This window comes from Topomyia yanbarensis, chromosome 3 (assembly GCF_030247195.1).
Source record: "Topomyia yanbarensis strain Yona2022 chromosome 3, ASM3024719v1, whole genome shotgun sequence".
NCBI lineage: Eukaryota > Metazoa > Arthropoda > Insecta > Diptera > Culicidae > Topomyia > Topomyia yanbarensis.
Window position 1 is genome coordinate 166,076,012 of NC_080672.1, and position 19,220 is coordinate 166,095,231.

A 19,220-nucleotide genomic window follows, 5' to 3' on the forward strand; every position below is an offset into this window, starting at 1 on the left:
GAACAAAGCACACCCCGACAGCAATCTATACAAAACACGACGCGACACGATGTCGATGATACTGGCACGAGCATTTACGAGCTCCAAACACGAGCACAAGTCTCGCACTTTATATTTAGGTACGGTTGTAACCATAAACAACATCAGCAGCGAAAGGAAATAAAGTAAGAAAAGAGAAATCACCAGAATACAAAATTTAATGCCTTAATGATAGGTTGGTGTAGAGGGTGGAGAAAAAATATTAAAAGTATGGGTGTTTGCTTTGAACATTATCATATATTCGGGGACCTTCCGTACAGTGTGAGAAACAGATTTTATAATTTATGTGTATGCGATTAGATAAGTCTTTTAATAATTTGTATATAGTTTCATTCAAACTATCTTTGTTTAGAATTTACTGTACAACAGAACTCATTTTTTTGTAAAATCTATTTATTTTTGTACACATACAATGAATTCCATTAGTAAAAAAAAAATGGAAACCCATAAATAACATGACGGTAAAACTCTGCCATAGTCTCGCTGTAGGTCCCTGAAAATATTTAAGAGTTGGTATTAAACGGGTTTCCTCTCGCTCTTGTTGGCTTTCGCTTTGTGTCTGAATGAAAACTAACATCAGCAATAGCAGACGGCAGCGTGAGTGCACAGGACCGCAATGATGCCCGGCATGATTATCGAGGGGGTGTTTGAAACGCGCATGGTTTGCAAGGGCATATGAAGCGGGGCGATGAAATTTCGAAGAAAAACATGATCTACGACCGTTCGTTGAACAACGGTTGCCATCTTGTGTCCGGGAGTTGGCATTTATATGTGTTTGCTAGTCATATAGGGTGGACGTGCCCTTATTCATCTCATTAGTCAGTATGTCACATTATTCAATTGATAACTCGACTTATAGTGACTGGATTGCGCTTAAATAGGTATCATCATCTTTGCTACGTACCTAAGAAGAAGTACAGTTAAAAAATTTGCCTGTAAAATGTAAAATGCTCCCGTTTGAGCGAAGCGAAAAGTCGAGTACAACGTACCCTTATTCATCCTACCATTTAAGCTAATGCGTTGAATAGAGATAGCAGATACTGCTCTAACTAACGTGTTCAAATGGGTGAGATGAATAAAGGAGCTAAGATGAATTAGGGAGCAGTAACCCTATATGCATTCATAACTTTGAAGAGGAAAGTTGTGTGAAGTTTTCCGCTCGGATGATATGTCACTGGCGCTGGTTCAAGAAATGTTTCATTATAAAAAACAATTTATGTAATGCGATTAGTAACAACGTTATTTGATCAGTAGTTCAAATAGATTAATGCATTTACTCATAGCTTTAAAACTGATTGTTGAAGTAACAAAGCTTATTTGTCGTTTAGTTCATAAACTATTTAGGGGAAAGTGGGTAAAGACGGACACTGTAGGCACGATAGACGCTGCGTTTCTGCAAAATTCAATAAAACTGTAAAGGTAACATTACATTACTACAAGATTCAAAATACATCTGAAAAACACCGTTAGTATCAAATACAGTAAGATTCCGTTTTTGGCATGCTCCATTTTTGGCAACAAAAAAGTTCCGTTTTTGCAACAAATGGGTTCCATTTTTGGCAACATTGTTTTTGTTCTTAGTAAACCTTTAAAAAAATGCTCAATACACATTTTGTTGTAATAATGGATATCATTTTTGACTTTATTTCCAAACATAGGAGTCATATTTACTATATTTTATGGAGGCGAGCATAGCGAATAAAATTAAATTTGCTGATTTTTTTGTATTATTTCATTTCATTTCACATATTCTTGTATAATTAATGTTCTTGTAACATTTATGAAGTCACAAATCGAAAATAAAAGCTTTTAAGGTATGGTTCCATTTTTGGCACGGTTCCAGTTTTGGCAACTGAAAAAAAAAATTATTGTTGCCAAAAACGGAATCCTACTGTACTTTAGGCTTATAAACATACACATGTTTCTGTTTGAAATTTTATCAGTAAGAGTTACTAAATTGATGTAATATGACCTCGAATTATATTACATTAACTATATTGATGTAATATGACCTCAATGCAATTTGCAAGCAATGCATTAATGGATGAGTAGAATTTTTAATTTAACTTTAAGATGTCCTTCTTTTTATACTTTCCCCTATATTGAGTGGGACAAACTGAAACAAGTCATCTCGTGATATTCGGCATATATTGAAATTTATGTTTTTCGATTTCTATACGGCGCAGAACGAACGATTGAGAAATCCATAATAGCATAGGAAATAACCTCGTTCGATTTTTTGTAATCGTAGGAAATAAAACAGCTAGGGTTTTACACCTATTTTGAACCCATCATGTAGCCATTTTCACTGTAAGCTTTCGGGTCGATGGTTTATTATCTCTGTACAGTGCGTTGACTCAAATGATAGGTTGAAGAGGAAAGTATTTTATTCAACTTTTCATTCCGCGTAAACACGAGTAGGATGTTGTGTCTATTTTCACTCTCCCCGGCAATATATTTGCTAATGTAATTTTTTCAAGAGGATTAATTTAGATTTTGAAAACAAACTTTTGTTCGCTGATTTCTAAATCTTTTGCAATAGGTACTCTGAAGGGTGAATATGTAGTTAAATAAGTTTGTTTACAAAACGTTCTAGCCCTGGGGTATAAATGTACCCCACGCGTTTGATCGCAATGCTCGCAGTAAAAATGCAAACAAAAAAAAGAATAATACAGGGTGTTTGGTTCATGAGTAAGAATCTCTCGAGGGGTTATTTACTGTCATATTTGGAGCAAAAAATCGTTCTACACATACCATCAAACCTCAACCGTTACAGAGTTATTGAACTTTTTGTGTAAAAAACTTGTTTATCTTAAAACACCTCTAACTCAAAAAGTATACTTCGTATTTTAAATATTTTAGTGCCATTGGAAAGGTGAGAAAATTTTCTATTGAATAATGTTCTCATATCTTTCAGATAATTAGTTTTAATTACCCTTTAGTTGTAAAGTAGTTAAAAGTTAGTGCTTTTGATGAGGTTTTTGTTGATTTTCTCAAAATAATGAATTATGATTATAGTAATATCTAGTATCCAAAAGTTGGGTTTGAGAACGATTCATAATTTGTGCTCAACATAATATTCCTATCTCTTCTCGTTTCCTTGTAATTTGACTTCTAAACTTTTCCTGTAATTGACTTGCAAGTTCTTAAAAGACTCTAATCTAAAAAATATGCTTTATATCGCTATTATCAGAGCTTCATTGGAAAGCTGAGAAAATTTCCTTTCGATGTATGTACAGATATCTTTTAGTTAACTGTACTACATGACTTTTTGCTAGTAAAATAACTCAAAATTTGCGTTTTTTTGGTGATTTTTGTAACTATTCTAATTAATAATCAACTAAATTTATCGTCACTAATGTTCATTTGGTGCCCCTTAATATTCTCTACAACTTATTATTTGACACTTTATCCCTATCTCTTTTCATTTCGCTGCAATTTAATAGTTAACACAGGATGGCCTCATCACAAATGCAGTGGGTTCGAAATCGTTGTTTTTGCATATGAAACGAGAAGATAAAAATGATTTTGCTTCGAAACTAAAAGAGATAATTGAATGGAGTCAAAGGAAGAATTGTAGAACTTGCTGAGATGCATTAATTCCATGATAATAATGGTGAAGTTTATTATTTACTATTTTAAGAAAATGACGAAAATGCTAATAATAACACTAACTTTAAACTAACTAACTTCTAAAAGAATACTAAATTCACTTAACTGAAAGGTATTAATACATTTTTCTCTGCAAAATTTTCTTGGCTTTCGAATAAAAATAAGAAAAGGTACAATAAGTGCCATACTTTTTCAATAAGAGCTAGTATTAGTGAATATGAGATAAAAATATCCAAGTTCAATAACCCAAACACATGAAAACAAGACAAGATAAGTGTATCATGTCAAAAACAAATTATACAACTTTTCAAGACTAACAATTTGAATTATTAAAATAGTGATGTTAACTATTAAGATTTTCGCGAAGTGAACGAAAAATCGATCAAAATTGTTTAATTTTAAATAAATTACTGTGAAAAGATTACTTAACCTCATTAGCTGAAACATTTGAGGATATTTTTCAGTGGAAAATTTTCCCACCTATCCAATGGATCTAAAAGATTTGAAATACAAAGTATGTTTTTTGAGTTACAGCTATTTTAAGACAATTAAGTTTTTAACACAAAAATTTCAATAACTTAGTAACGGTTCAGATTTCATGGTATGTGTAGATCGATTTTTTTCTCCAAATATGACAGTCAATCATCCCTCGAGAGGTTCTTAAGGGGCCGTACACAAATGACGTAGCTTTTTTTTCGGCGATTTTTGACCCCTCCCTCCCCCACGTAGCATTTGGTCACAAAATTCTAACCTCCCCCTCGTAAATAACGTAGCATTTACCTACCCCCTCCCCCTCATCCCATGCAAAGCGCCCGGGAGATGAAAAAAATTACATATGTTTTTCAATTATTTTAAATACCTACATGTCCTTTCAAAATGTTTGACGACTTTTATCAACATTTTCATTATAACAGCAAATTGCGTGTAAAATAAGCCCATTTCATGACAAATATAGTGTTGATAGTTTTGTTTTGAATTTTATAAGTCAAAGGGAGCATGAAGAGAAGTTCTCTCAGTTCACAATCGTGCAGCCGCCAATGATTGTAAGAAGCATACGTTCATCTAAATTACTAAATTTTGTTTGGTTGAATCCGAAGTGAAAATTTAATTCAGCTTTCAAACTAAGTCTACTAATTAGCAACATTAGCTACCTAATGTAGCTAGTTAAATTCGCATACAAAATCTTTTTGTATTTTCGCGAACTTGCAATTCCGCGAATCGTAAAATTTACCTCATGAAAAACCGCATCAAAAGTAACTTGTTTGAATTTAAATTTATTTCTCTTGGGAATGGATGATCATTAAATTGTTTTCTCTAAACAATGGGTTTTAAACTTAATGCTACGTCGCACAACTTCTGACCCTACCCTCCCCCTCGTCTCACTTCGTCACAAATTTGGCATACCCTCCCTACCCCCCAAAATGCTACGTCATTTATGCATGGCCCCTAACCATGAACCAAACACCCTGTATATCATTTTCTTTGTTTTTTTTTATTTTTTTAATTCCGAAAACAGCTTTGTAGGTGAAAGTACGGAATTTAGCCAATCAATGGTACATAAATTGACTTGAGCAATACAAGAAGCGAGAAAATCACGGTTTTGACTTTTTTCACAAAAATTACTATAACTGCGAGTTTTCAACCGATTTGAAAAAATCAAATGATTCTAAAAGTAGAAAGAATAGTTTTAATAATGGAATAAAATGAAATTTCGATATTTGTGAAAAATAGCAATTATTTGGAAGAATGAAAATAGAAAAATCGAGTATTGGAAAATATCACGAAATGGGGTGGAAATTGAAATGAAATTTTTTTTTCTGATAAGTAATGCACTGTTACAGCAGTTACTGTGCACAACTTATACATGCAAGCCATTATTTTTAAAACAAAAAAAATAGAAAATAGAAAAGTAAAATTCAGCGTAATCCAGAACGATTTTTTTTCTACTTCAAAATTACATTAAAATAATTGAATAAATGACTAAAAACGGCCCCAGAGATGACGTGGGGTACATTTGTACCCCAGTTTAAACCATAGTAAAAGTTGAAATGGACCTCTAATTGCGTCGTTTGACAGATTTGGATCATTGATGGCCAATCGCAGATGCTTTGATTATATTGACCTCCATCGACAATCTCAAATAATTTAAGAGCGTGGGGCAAGAAATACAGCGCAAATTCGTTAGTTGGGTCACGACTGCGCCCGTATTAGCGAATCGTTTCGGTTAATTGGGGCAACTGACAGCTGGCAAAAATTACCCGAGGGAAACGCTGATTGTTTGTTTTCTTTCAATAAAAAACAAACATAAATATTTTACGGTTCACGAAAGTTGACTGTTTCCTTCCAGTTTAAAGTTGATTTTTGTGACAAAGTATGTCATTGGTGTTCTTTTTGCCATTGATTACTTTTTTTTGATAAATTCTTTCACATAAAGCAGGGAAAGGATGCACCGTCGGAAAAAAGGTAATAAAGCGCAAGCATACTACGTTCCACTAGCTAAAAAATCATTGAATAATGTGATTGAATACATCAGAAATGACCTCCAAAAGTTAGTAAACTATCCTCTCAGCGACACAAACTAATTAATGCTGAATGGAGGAAGCGCAACATCTGACACATTTATTTCTGTAAAAACATTCCGGAATATGAATTAAAACATTAAGTTTCATTAAATTTCAAAGTATGCTTTTTTGATACCCACAGAAATCAACCAACAAGCCCCTTGAAATCGACGACTTTCAAACGTCAGTCAGTTTTTGACTTTCAGTTTTGACATAAGAGTATCTTTTAGTTGGGGCATGCCCCAACTAGCGAACACCCAACTAACGAGCAGCCCAACTAGCGAACTCCCAACTAACGAACTTGCGGGCATGCCCCAACTAGCGAACACCCAACTAACGAGCAGCCCAACTAGCGAACTCCCAGCTAACGAACTTGCGGAGTGGTTGAAAGTCGAGATGCGTTATAGTATAGGTGTTCACATTCGTCAAGTTTGAGTGTGTTGGTTTGTTGCTAGTGAAATTAGTCATGGCGGCCCAGAACCGCGAAGCACATAATCAACAAACCGACCAATCGAAACGAAGCTTGTAAGCACGTGGTAAAAATAAGTATGGCGTCCGGGATCGCAAAAGAGCAAATGTTTACATCACTAACCAATCAGAATGAAGTATGGGACCACGTGCTTCTGTTTTCTTCTTGTTTGCCCGAAAAAGTGACAGCTGATGCACACATAGAAAAAAATGTGTACACCTGTATACACCTCGGTTGAAAGTGTTCTTTACATATGTATTAGTGCGGAGTCATGCTAAAACTATTTTTCGATATCTTATTTTATACCAGACCAATATCACTTTATATGCATTATACCAGTTATAATGCAAAATTCTCATTAGAGTCATGCGTATTTGCATGGAAATCATACGGTTCGTATTGTGTACTACTGGTTCCTTTTGGTAATCGTGGAACTAAGAATAGTAACATCTTTACGACTATGAATTTTGACAAATTTAACGCAATTAGTGATGAGCCAGCGATCTAAAGACTAAAAATAACCCAATGAATGTAATTGCCTGCATCAAACCAAACGCATTTATAGGAACTTTGCAGTAAATGAGGCAAATGTATGAAAAGGTTCCGAAATATGTAGGGGTCCGAATCAGGTTGGGTACCCGATTAATTGAGATGGGGCAACCAAACAAATATTTAATTCGTTCGACATTTCATCCATTTGGATGGTTGGGTGTATATTTCAAAACTAAATGCGTTACTATAGGCAGATAAACTTTCTAGGGAGAAACCGACGGCTTTCGTTTATTTTGAAATTTAAAACAAAAAGAGTCCATCAGGTATCATTCCAGTCTGCAAACAAAACAAAAATCACTGTAGAACAGCTTTCAAACTTCAAACCTATCTACCTTTCTTTTATACTACCTATGTCAATAACGTCAAATAATGTGCACGTTTAAAGTAGAATGAATGTTCGAGAACTTTTTTACGGTTAAGATCCAATAATTTCCAAACCATCAACTTTGAAAGTTTGAAAACTTTGAAAAAGTTTTCCAACATGAAACAGCGCATCTTCCGGTAGAATAAGTGTGATTAATACTTCTAAATGTATTTATGCAGAATTGACTCTTCAAATAAATAGTAAAATGCTTGGTATCTTCAGCAAAATTGCCGAGAATGCTTGTATGCAGCATATCGAGATATAAAACGATATTTACGAAACTTTCTAAAATCCAGTTCTCTGGATAAAATATGGATTTTATTGTTTACAAACAGCAGAAAAGATTTATTGTATACAGTGGTATCAGAATAACTTGTATCATAGATTATCTTTTTTATATATAGTCCAATTCAGTGAAGAACTGATTTTATCAGCCCCCAATTTTGTCTAACCCCCTTTTTTAGCCTTTTGAACCGATTTTGTTTGAAAATTAATAGTAGGTAGTTTGATGGGCTCTAGCACACGAACCAAGTTGAATTCGAGTAAATCCTTTCAAGAGCACATTTTTCTTATCTTAGAGTTCCAAAATATGCAAAAATAAAAAAATTGGTCTTTTGTAAATTTTGCACTGCCAGACCCCCTTAAGGGAAATATAAACTAAATAATCAGAAAGCATTATGTGGCTGTATCTAAGGACTAAAGAAGAATATTTTAAGAGCTTTGGTTTATGAAAAATAAAAAAAGTCCCGATTTTGTCAATGTCCTCATTTTATAAGCCTAACATTCACCACAAATAAGAGGGCTGATAAAAACGGGTATATTTTTATGTATTTAGTAGATGAGGCATTCATGTTTCTAGTAAACTTGTTTGTAATAACATTTTCGGAAACTTTACTGAAGACTTCTCGAACTTAATAGGCTTGAAAGATAAATTCTGCATAATTCATTCTAGGAGGATTAATCGTCAAAATTATTTAATCCAAAGATGTGCTGTGTAACGTTGAAATTTTTTTCAAAGATGCAAACATTTATTTTACTTCGCTTTACTATTAAAGTTCCTAAATTGAGTGTCCTTCTTTATGAAATTTTATTCCACATGGTGGATTCAATTCAGCACTAAAATGTACTCCAATAATAAGCATTTTTTTAAAATAATTTTTATTTAATTTTAATAAAGTGTTTGATGACCTTGGCTGAGACTGATGTGTTCGTTAGGTAGATTTTTAGTACAACACCTATTGTGAGCAAGCCGATTTGTTTGATATTGTAATTATGGCTTATCATCACCCAATAAATTCAATAATAAAGCTCAACATTTATTGTAATCCACGTTTAATAACTTTTTTCAAACCAAGCGAATTGAACTTTTCTGCATTGTGGTATATACCAGAAAAAGCTATAAAACGTGTACAAAGACAGGGGGCGCCAAATATGTACCAAGAGAGAAACCCGTTCCATAGAAACCCGCTTCCAGCGAGGCTTCGAAAAATTCAACTCAATTCAACCGTGAAGCGATGAAAACCGAAATCCCACGGCGAACGAGAGCCAACAACTACACAAAAAACTCCCGTAAGAAAAAGGAAAAGATTGTATGAATAATTTATGAGATATGTAGCTTAATCAAGGTGTAGTCTCTCGGCCATGGTGAGGTGCCTGTTTCTCACTTGCTTTTTTCGGATGGCATGACGACGACGTCGGCGGCGGTTATGATGACGCTCTCTCTCTCTCGCTCTTGTCTGTGCTGAGTCGGTCCCCAAGTCGTGTGACCGTGTTTGGATGATTGCGTAGAGTTTTGTTATTTAACACAACGTGCTGTACACTGATTGGTCCCAATGCATGTACATCCAAAGCAAAACCACATACACACTAGCACATAAGCAAGTAGGTATATTGTCGATGTGGGCAAGAGACTAGTCTCTCTCGCCTAGCAACAGCAGCAGGCGGTGGTGGAGTTGAAAGCAAAAAGCAGCTATAAAGAAAAATGAGGGCGCTTCGGAGCAGCGGCTAGTGGTGTATGTATGTGAATAAATTTCAGGCTCCTGTGGAGGTGCGAGACTACATCGTAAAACCGCTGGCTGGCTGCTCTGGGGGTTTCGGTGTTGCCATGCTCGTATTGGTCGTTCATACAAAATACTGGTGTACACGAGTGCAGAGGCAAAGCCCGTTGTATAGTGGACGTTCCACGCGATTCGACAGTTTTGCTCGCAGGAAAGCAAAATAATTTCTCTGGAACGGTGTGCCTCGAAATCCAGTACCCTTTTTCTATTTCTGATCATCTGTTGTCGTGTATCGCGCTCGCGACAAATTGCATTTCCGCTTGTTTAGTGTCGGGAGTGACGGTACGGGAGATCGTAGTAATTATACATTTATAATTTCGCGTGGCTAATTACTCAAGGATACGCGCGAACGTAAATATAGAGTGGCTTCGTCGGATGCGAGACTATTGGCGAGGTGCTCGATAAGTGTGGTGCAACAAAAGCAGTTGAGTGCTGCTCTATTTATTCTGCTGGAAGTTGACACCGAAAATTTGGTGAAGAAATTTTACGGTATGGTCTACCATTCTTGACAAATAATGGATACATGTTTGGAAATGGTTCAATATTGAAGCAACCGGAATGGATTAGACGGTTTGTTATTCTTTAGTGATATTGTTGGATGAACAATTAAGAGCAATGCGTTTAATAGTTTTGTGCATATAATAAATCGGATTTCGCAAGGTGTAGTGAGTGGGTAACAAAAAAAGAGATTTCCCGGTTTTGCATGGTTGTGGGTGAAAGTGAAAGCTAATAAAGAAGGCAAAAATGTCTGTTCCCGTGGCAGTAAAGCAGGAACGACACGATGATGCAGAAATCAACGAATTGGCTGCAAAAATGATGGAAGCACATAAACAACAAACGGCGAGGGCGGCCTTGAATACGCAGGTGGGAAGGCCATTGACCGGTCAGTTGCCGGGAGTAACTGGCAATGGTACCACTGGTCAGACAAACATTTTAAACTACCTAACCCGAAAGCCGGGTCAGCCCGTACCCCAGACAATAGGTGCTACGACAATCGCCCCGGTTGGAGCTGCAAATGCACAGGCTAATGGTAACACTGGAAAGACTGATGATGCAAATGGTGAAAAGAAACCATGCGACGAGGAAAGTCAGAAGGGACATTTTGGCTGGGAAACATTTCCCGGCAAAATTCACATTCCGTATATATTCCGACAATCGGAACGGTACTGCGCTGTGCGTATGGTAGAAATGAAACTGCTCAACAAATATCTGAACTATCTTCATCAGGATATCTATAGTTGCACCTGTGTCCGGTCGTACTACATCACAGAGGCAGAAAGTAAACTGTTCAATGAAATTAACACCAAGCATTGTGACTTTCAGTTTGGGAGGGAAATGTTTACGCTCAAAGACTTGGTTGTGCGGTTATCGGATGCCTACAAGTTTTACCAGTTCCTGGACGTTTGCTACAAGAAACTGTTGATGGGTTGCAGCACACCGAACGACAAGTGTGGCTTTATTCGCATCAACAAAGAATCCGTAGTTCCTTACACGGTCAGAGATCATCAGAAGATGGTGCCGCTGTTTTACTTCGAGGGAGAGACTGATAATCTTAAGTTAAAAGCCGATTACCTGTCGGGTTGGGATCTGTCTTATCTTAAGTTTTGCTGTAAAGTACAGGGTATTAGGAATGAGCTGTTTGCCAGTGATTCGGTGGCGGTCATTAGTTTAACCGATATCAAAGGTTACTTCCCACCGGGGACGGAATTTGAGGATTACTGGCCAAGTAAGGTTGTGGATTCTCAGCTTTTATCCGGACCAAAATCGAACAATACCGTCCATTGGACGAGACAACCGGCACAACCTCCACCTAAACAGCCTAACAATATGATGAACCCTATGGCAAAACAGCAACAACCACAGGTTCGGAAGGCTACCAATAACATGTACCAAGCCCTGCAGCAGCAGCAACAGAATTTGCAGAAAAACAACGCTCAAATGCCAAACATCTCGGCAGCAGTTCAGGTAGTCTCGCACCCCCTAAAGGCTCCTCCGTAAGCTTTGGAACTAACGTTTCGTTTTCTCTGGCAAAATTACAGGCACTTACAAACAACTGGAACCTGTCGAACCATGCCAACATGCTGTCGGCTGCTCAGCAGGAACAGTTACTGAGGCTATCGCAAGCACAGCAGGTAGGTCTTCGGCGGAGTACTCGTAGTAATGATCGTCGCGCCACAGCTGTTTCAGCTATTTTTAGGGGCTCGCGCCGAATCATTATCTCTGATGTCTATTGGTTGTCTTGTTTCTGGGATGGATTAAGGTTGAACAGAGAATTGGCGAAAATCGAAAAAGAATGCTCATTCTCTATTCAACCTTAAACACGTTCGTTTAACATACTTTAGCTAATCTAAACACTTTCGATTAATTCCATTTAATTATTAGTTTTTATTTGATACATCTGCATGCCCAGCTGTTTCGAATGAGATTCCAAAAAAGATACCCTGATGTGGTGGTTCAGCGTGTAGGTTACAGCACTGCTCAACTACTTACCACTGTTTGACTCAACACATAACATGTTGAAATAAATAGAATATTATATTACTAGGCTCAACACATAACATGTTGAAATAAATAGAATATTATATTACTTGTGCGTCAAACATGGCAGAGCTGTCTAAAATCGATATTTTATTTTTCGAGTCGTGTTTTACAGGCCTCTATCGTAATACTCGCCTTATATCACAAAAAAACAGACCTAAAACGTACTTCCCGAAAACCTTTGTCAACATTTAAACGAAAAAAAATCCTGAATCGCCATCCCATATAGTTTTGCATGCTTGAATGACCATTGCATCCAAGCTTGCACGAAAGGCCCATATCGCATTTGCTGGTCGATTATAGCGCCGGCTAGTGGAAAGTTGCTATTTGCTGGTGTCATTTCAAAACGGAAGTTTTATTTCGCACACTCATTGAAAAAATTATTTGTTTGACAGTTCTCAGTGAGTATATCAAAGCTTGCTACTCTCACCACTATTCTCGGTCATCAAGTCGGTCATGTTATTCTCACCACTATTTCCGCCACATTAGCACGCTCTTCCCAACTCAGCATGCTGTTATTTGTTGAAATGCATACTACAAATCAATAACATATTGGGGACGTATCCAGACCCTGTTCCATCTCAGGTTTATTGTGGATGGTGGCTTATTCGTTGCGTCTAGTGACGAAATGCAAAGGGAGGTTTGTATACGAGTGAATTACACTAGATTTCATTGGAATTTAATCCTGGATATTACGCTGTTAAATTTTACTATTTGCGAACTATACTACAGTGTCAGTGATTTTCTTTCACATTTCCGAAAATGACTATATTCAATTTATATTCGTTGCTTCCGGATTAGCCTGAACGTTTATTTTGTTGTGCTCGTTATGATTTCCCCGCAGTGTTATTACATTGGTCCACCTCAGCGCAGTCCATAGTTCCCGAACACGGAGCAGATTAACGTGCCATCGACATGTTGGGACAGATGCTGTAACCAAAATCTGGTCAAGAACGAATTCCATCTTAAACATTATATTTAGATCAATGAACATTCATATTTTTTTCGATTTTAGAGGTTTTAACTCTACGATCATCCGCCACTTTGGCGAGTTAATTTTTTTTTTGATAGATCTAATCCTATGTGTGGGATTGGGAATCAGGCCCAAGTGAGCTGGCGTATAAGGCAATCTATTTACCAACTACGCTATGCCCGCCCCATCCATAAATTATGTCACGCAAGCAGTTTCAACGAAACACCTACCTCTTTTTCGCTTCTGTGTCACTAATTGTCGCATTTTCCATTCAACTTCTTGTTTGGAATATCATTTTCAATAATTATTTCAGTTTAATCTTTCCATCATCAAATGGATGCAATTGTTCAAATGAGAAAGCCTCAAAAAGCTGTCATCTTTGAAAACGTATGAAGCAGATCTTTGTCCGCAACCCTGAACACAATCTTCTTGAAGATCAACCAATACTTGTACCAATACTACTGCTTTTGTATTTTCAAAGATTGCCGCTTCTTAAGGTATTCTTAGTTGAACCTTAATTATTACATTCCTATTTTTCCTAGTGCATATTGAATTCTAGAACTATTTTTCCTTGAAATTGGTGGGACCAAGAAACAGCCCTCGGCATGATAGTGTGCCTTGACGTGGTCCAGAAGCTTGTCCACTAAAGCTATATTACAGTGATAATATCGCATAGAACCTTTGAGCACGACTACTTGATTTAATTAAACTACAATGTGACCTAGTTTAGTACTTAACTTGGCGACCTTTATTGCTTACTTAGCCATGGTCAAAATAATGTAAAAAATGAAATTAGAGCCAAGCTCTTTCTAGAGGTACCCAGGGTTTGACGATGATCCCCGTTTTAGGACTCTTTAAACTTGAAGTGTTTCATGTCAAGACTCCCGTGGACGACAAAATACCAGTTGATCTTTAGCAACCCTTCGGGATCATCTACGCATACCTACGCTCGCGATCCCCCAAACAATATAACATCCCGATTGTAGAGTAAACCGTCTAGCAGTTTACAAACGCGATCTCAAAGGTGAACCCACAAATGCCCGTGTTCGCGTAATCATCTATCGCTCACATACTAAAGTCTCTACCCTCGGTCCTAGAACCAATCAAAAATAACGCTGATATCACTAGACAACACGACATGACATGACCGAGAATTATAATGATGGCGGGAACACACTCTCTTCTAGATCCTGAGCCGCGCAAGGAAAATTAAGTATCCTATTTTGCATGCGAAGTCACATACGTGCCGGCACACACTACAAATACGTGAACATACAAACGCTTGAGCCCTTCGTGATCATCCACGCGTACCTACGCTCACGATCTCGCAAATTTGATAAAACAACTGGTAAATTATACAGCACCTATTAATTGACATCACATAATCACAAAAACCTTAATATCAAACCTTATGTAGCCACATATTATTTTTGTTTTTGAACAGCCAACAATTTACCTTTTCATCACATTCTGTAACGCAATTATTCGTCAAGCATAAATAATTCTTTAACCCTACCCCAACCCACACCCTGATCCTCTTCTATGGCGTTTTTGGGGTCTGCATGGACCATTCAGCCATTACTCCTCCTATCATCGGCCCAAGGCTGACTTGCGTTCATGAAGATAGCGGTTACCTTCGCAGTGCTAGAAGCTGCTCATTAGTTACCTTCCAGGAACCAATACAATTGTCGCGTGTTTTTGAGAAGGGAAAATAAGCATGTCGTCAAAATTCACTTTGAGAGGAAATTCTGGACAAACCATTAATCGCCGATTATGAATCACAGCAACAGACGAAAGAGAAAACTTTTCTCTTTCATAAAATGTTAACATCCATTCTCGGCGAGTTACGGTTTGTCCGAAATTTTCTCCCAAAGTGAATTTTGACAGCATGCTTTTTGGCCCTACTCAAAAAAACACGCGTGAATTCTTCTAGATTCTAGAATGTTTACAATAGTAAATATTCCAGAAAAACGTAGTCTATCTAAATTGATAGGTTTTATAAGTTTTCAGTAATACAAAATAACAAAGATAGGGCAATGAGCCTATTTTTGCCATGTTCCTGTTATCACCCTACCAATCTGAAGCCGCTGGTTAGAGCCATCTTTGTTCAACGCATTATGTCGAATGGTAGGACGACAACTTACAATTCGATTCGTGTTTTCGTTGGGCTCTAACACGAGCATTTAATCATTTTCATGGCATTTGTGTTATCATATTTGTTCTTAACAACATAGCAAAGCAGCCGTTGATGCCAATTTAACGCATTCCATCGTTTCTCGTCCGAGTATTAAATGAAATAGTGAGGCTCCCTCTCTAATATGATGAAAATAGACACTTTACCCTAGATAAAAATTTAATGCTTAGTCATAATCGTAAACTGCCCCTGGCAGTACCGCTCTATCAAAATTCAATCAGACTTCTATCAGAATTGCAATAACTTCAGTTCCAGACCTAATTCTTGTAACTGTTAGCACTTAAATGAAATGTAATGGTCAAATTTATAAACGTTATTTGTTGATGGTTCGGTGGTGTACGAGGTCTGTGGCCTTCGACTGGCATAATCCAAACTCGATGGTATGGGTGTATTCATAGCTGGTTGGTGGATGTGTGTTTCTGGTTTCATTTATTTGAGTAGAGAACATCAGGGCTGGTCGATTCTTGATCTTGAGTGTGATGACTGGTTTAGGGAAGTGGTGCGGGTTGGCAACTAAGAGAGTGTTGATTTATGTATTTGATTTTTCGCCCGTCTATATGCGCTGGCGATTGAAAACGACTCCTTCCTCCCTTGCTCAGATCAGTATAATAATCAGTATAGTATCTCGGTGTGGTCGTTTGGGGGGATTCGTCATCTCCCACAGTCTCAACTCTCAACTCGATCTTATGGGAAGAGATCGCTCTTGCGGAGTTTAAAGTTGAACGGAGAATGCTAAAAAATCGAAAACAAAAAGCACACCGTTTGCTAAAATTCGAATTCATTCAACTACAGCATCCATTTGTTGTGAACAAATTGAAAGCAGAATATTTTCGAGGGTAAGTGGGGCTTAAGGGCTTAATCTATGGGGGTTATTCTGACGGTCACTTTCGGTGAGGTGACACAAATCTCACGTGACTAAGGTGATCGGAAATTTTCAAGTCATCTCACTTAAAGTGAGAGATGTCACCAAGGTGACAAATTTTGTCACATTAAGAGACTAAGGGAATATGAAAAGTGACTAATGGGGGTGACTTTTGGAATAAGGAAAAACGATGCAACTGATGTAAGGCGGTTGATAATTTGAATTTTGATTGTCGATTTTATTTTTTACATTTTAGCAACTCTGTAAATCTGTTGGAAATTTGTAATGAAGTATGAGTTTCTATAATTTTATTAACCATTGGAATTAATTTAACCAGTTGTTTGTGACTCTGGTATATGAAATATTTTTGAGATTAAGGCGACTAATGGAACTCTGCTGCACAGCGATTTTTTGATTAATATTTGCATCAGAGGGAATGTGTTAAAGGTTTGGAGTTATCCTCCTCCGTTATATTATTCTGAGCTACGATAACGACCATAAAAGCACTGATGAAATAGAAGATGACAACAACATAGCTATTGGTTTTTTAGAAGTAATAATTGTCAAACAAAAAGTCATTTTTATTAGACACGACTTGTGTGACAAATTTGTTTTTGGATATCATTTTGGGATAAACATAGAAGCTTTTTCATTTTGTAACATATATTTTATTTAGGCCATCAATCAATATAGATGATTGGGAATGCGCCTCTACTTGGTATTGAAAGTCAATTGAAGAGATGTTTTGATGGGATCTAAAAGCATGTTCCATTACGGCATAGATCATCTTTTAAGAGTATCTAGCTCCAGGGGAAAATAAACGTATCGTTACATGTAAGTTCTTATTCGTTACATGTAAGATGTTGGTTATTTGTGTTACTGTTTGTGGGTTCGCGGCTGCTCTCATCACCCGTTGCGATTCCGGAAGTGACCTGCTTAATTCCCATCGCTTGGTATTGACGTTCTGGGGTGGGAATGGAAAGCTTCTTCTTGGTCTTCGGGTATCGGGCACGTAATTTGTTGTTAGAAGGTTTTGGGATCTGGATTTATCCGCTTACTTCTGTTAATAAGTGGTTGTTTTCACGAGGTGTTATCTAGTGATAGAAGTAGATTGACGTTACATCTTCTGCTGCGGCGGGCCATCGAGGCGCGCGATTGTCTTTTATGTTTAGAGTGTTAAGCTAAGATTGCCCGACACACGGCCTATGTAGCCCGCGACGACGGCCTGTTGTCTCTTTCAAGGTTCAGAACTAGGACTGATTAGGGCGAGCCAGGCAACTTCTATGTTGCTCCTTATATAGTTCACCGGCAACTTAAGTCCATGCTAGCTAGTCTATGAAATTATTGTGTTACATAAGCATGCATGAAATATTTTTTTCATAGTCTACTATTGATTCAGAAGTTCACAAATTCAATATCCCACCATATGTATTTCGGAAATTGTGTTCCTATTGAAAATAATGAAAAAATAATAACTACTAACAAATTGAAAACATTATTATGACGGACATAGTATATCCATAATTGGTGTAATTACTCTATATGGTCATTGCCGCATTTTTCAGAAGTATCATGAACATAAATTGTTGCGGGGGTCCTATGGAATTTTAGTCGAACACTTTGGGAGAAAGTGTTTTTTATGAAAATCTACGACCGATTAAGTAAATAGATACTTTATTTCAGACATTCTATATTGACTGACTGAATATTTTACGCTTATAATTTAAATATTGATTTTGTGAAGGACTATTGAAAAGATTTGAACAGTTGTTAATTTTTAATAAATATATGGTGGGCTCTTCTGACCCATTGGGATTGCATTTTACTACCATTGCGATCAATTACAGTGGCCCGGTACGATAATTGAGGAAATTATGTTTCCCGTTAAATCTGGTAGAAGAACCATGTCTTTTCGCATAATTGGGTGTAGCGAGCTCTAGCGTGAGTTTGCTGAAAACAATTTCATGCACTCACTATATTTCTTGGCAAATAGGATTTTCTGTCAGGAATATTTTTAGAATTATGGATAAATTGGTTTCTGAGATTTCGTGGCAGCCGCGTTAGAACTTTTCAACGCATGCACGCATTTTCAGAATACCTTTATAAAAAAAATTGTCATATTGTGATAAGAATGTGTAATCCCGATTGAGCTTCATTGCATTGTAAATGCTACAATAAGGGGCAAAATTGTAGCATTTACAATGCAATGAAGCTCAATCGGGATTACACAATTAGTGCAAAATCGTGGGTGAATGGAGAACAGTGAGTCTAATGATGTAAGGTATGAAAACTATGTTCAATGGAACTATTCAAGTCAGTCTTGGATCATATACATTTGGAGCAACATCAGATGTTGCTTCAAGATGTTCTCAACCCCGATTTGGCAGCTTTCACGCAGCCACCCACGTTACGGCTTGGTAAGGCTAAACTTGTGTCGAAAGGGGTCAATTAAGGCTGTCTGACGTATTCTTGATGGTCACATCATTACCGTTTCATGCCTTTGTTGATTTTAAAATTAGGGAATATGTATGAATTGACATATAATATCATTTTTTCTTCAGATAGTTGATATTTACGCCTCGTGAGTTCCAAAGAAAATGGCGGATTTGCTGACTGGAACTGCACCATTTTTGCACTTTCTAGCAGAAGTGCAGAAAACTGGGTATGTTCCATTGACACTTCTGCAAGAAAGTGCAAAACCAGTGCACTCCACTACACCGGTGCGCATCAATCGAAAATCCTATATGTAAGTTTTAAAAGAGGAAGTGAGACACTACCCCTGAAATGTAATCTGTAAGTAGCACTAACATACATTATTATTCCAGCTCAAACAGTTCAGGGACTGTACGGGGTGGCGCTAGGCCTGTGACCTTCGACTGGTATGGTCCATTCTCATTGGTTCGAATGTCTTCATGGCTGGTTGGTATACGTGTGCTTCTACTTACAAATGGATATATCTTTTCCCTTGGATGGAGGGATATGTGGATCCTGTTGGTTAT

At 37.2% G+C, this 19,220-nt stretch overlaps 1 protein-coding gene across 1 annotated transcript in view; it reads left to right on the plus strand.

Moving 5' to 3' along the window:
- Window positions 1–9,698: 9,698 nt before the first annotated feature.
- The window catches only part of LOC131689055 (uncharacterized), a 31,114-nt gene continuing 21,592 nt past the window's right edge, over window positions 9,699–19,220 (plus strand). Inside the window, exons 1-2 of the mRNA XM_058973817.1 lie at window positions 9,699–11,619; window positions 11,694–11,786. Coding sequence (XP_058829800.1) covers window positions 10,399–11,619; window positions 11,694–11,786 — 1,314 coding nt within the window. The 5' untranslated portion in view covers window positions 9,699–10,398. The remainder of the gene's footprint in view (window positions 11,620–11,693; window positions 11,787–19,220) is intronic.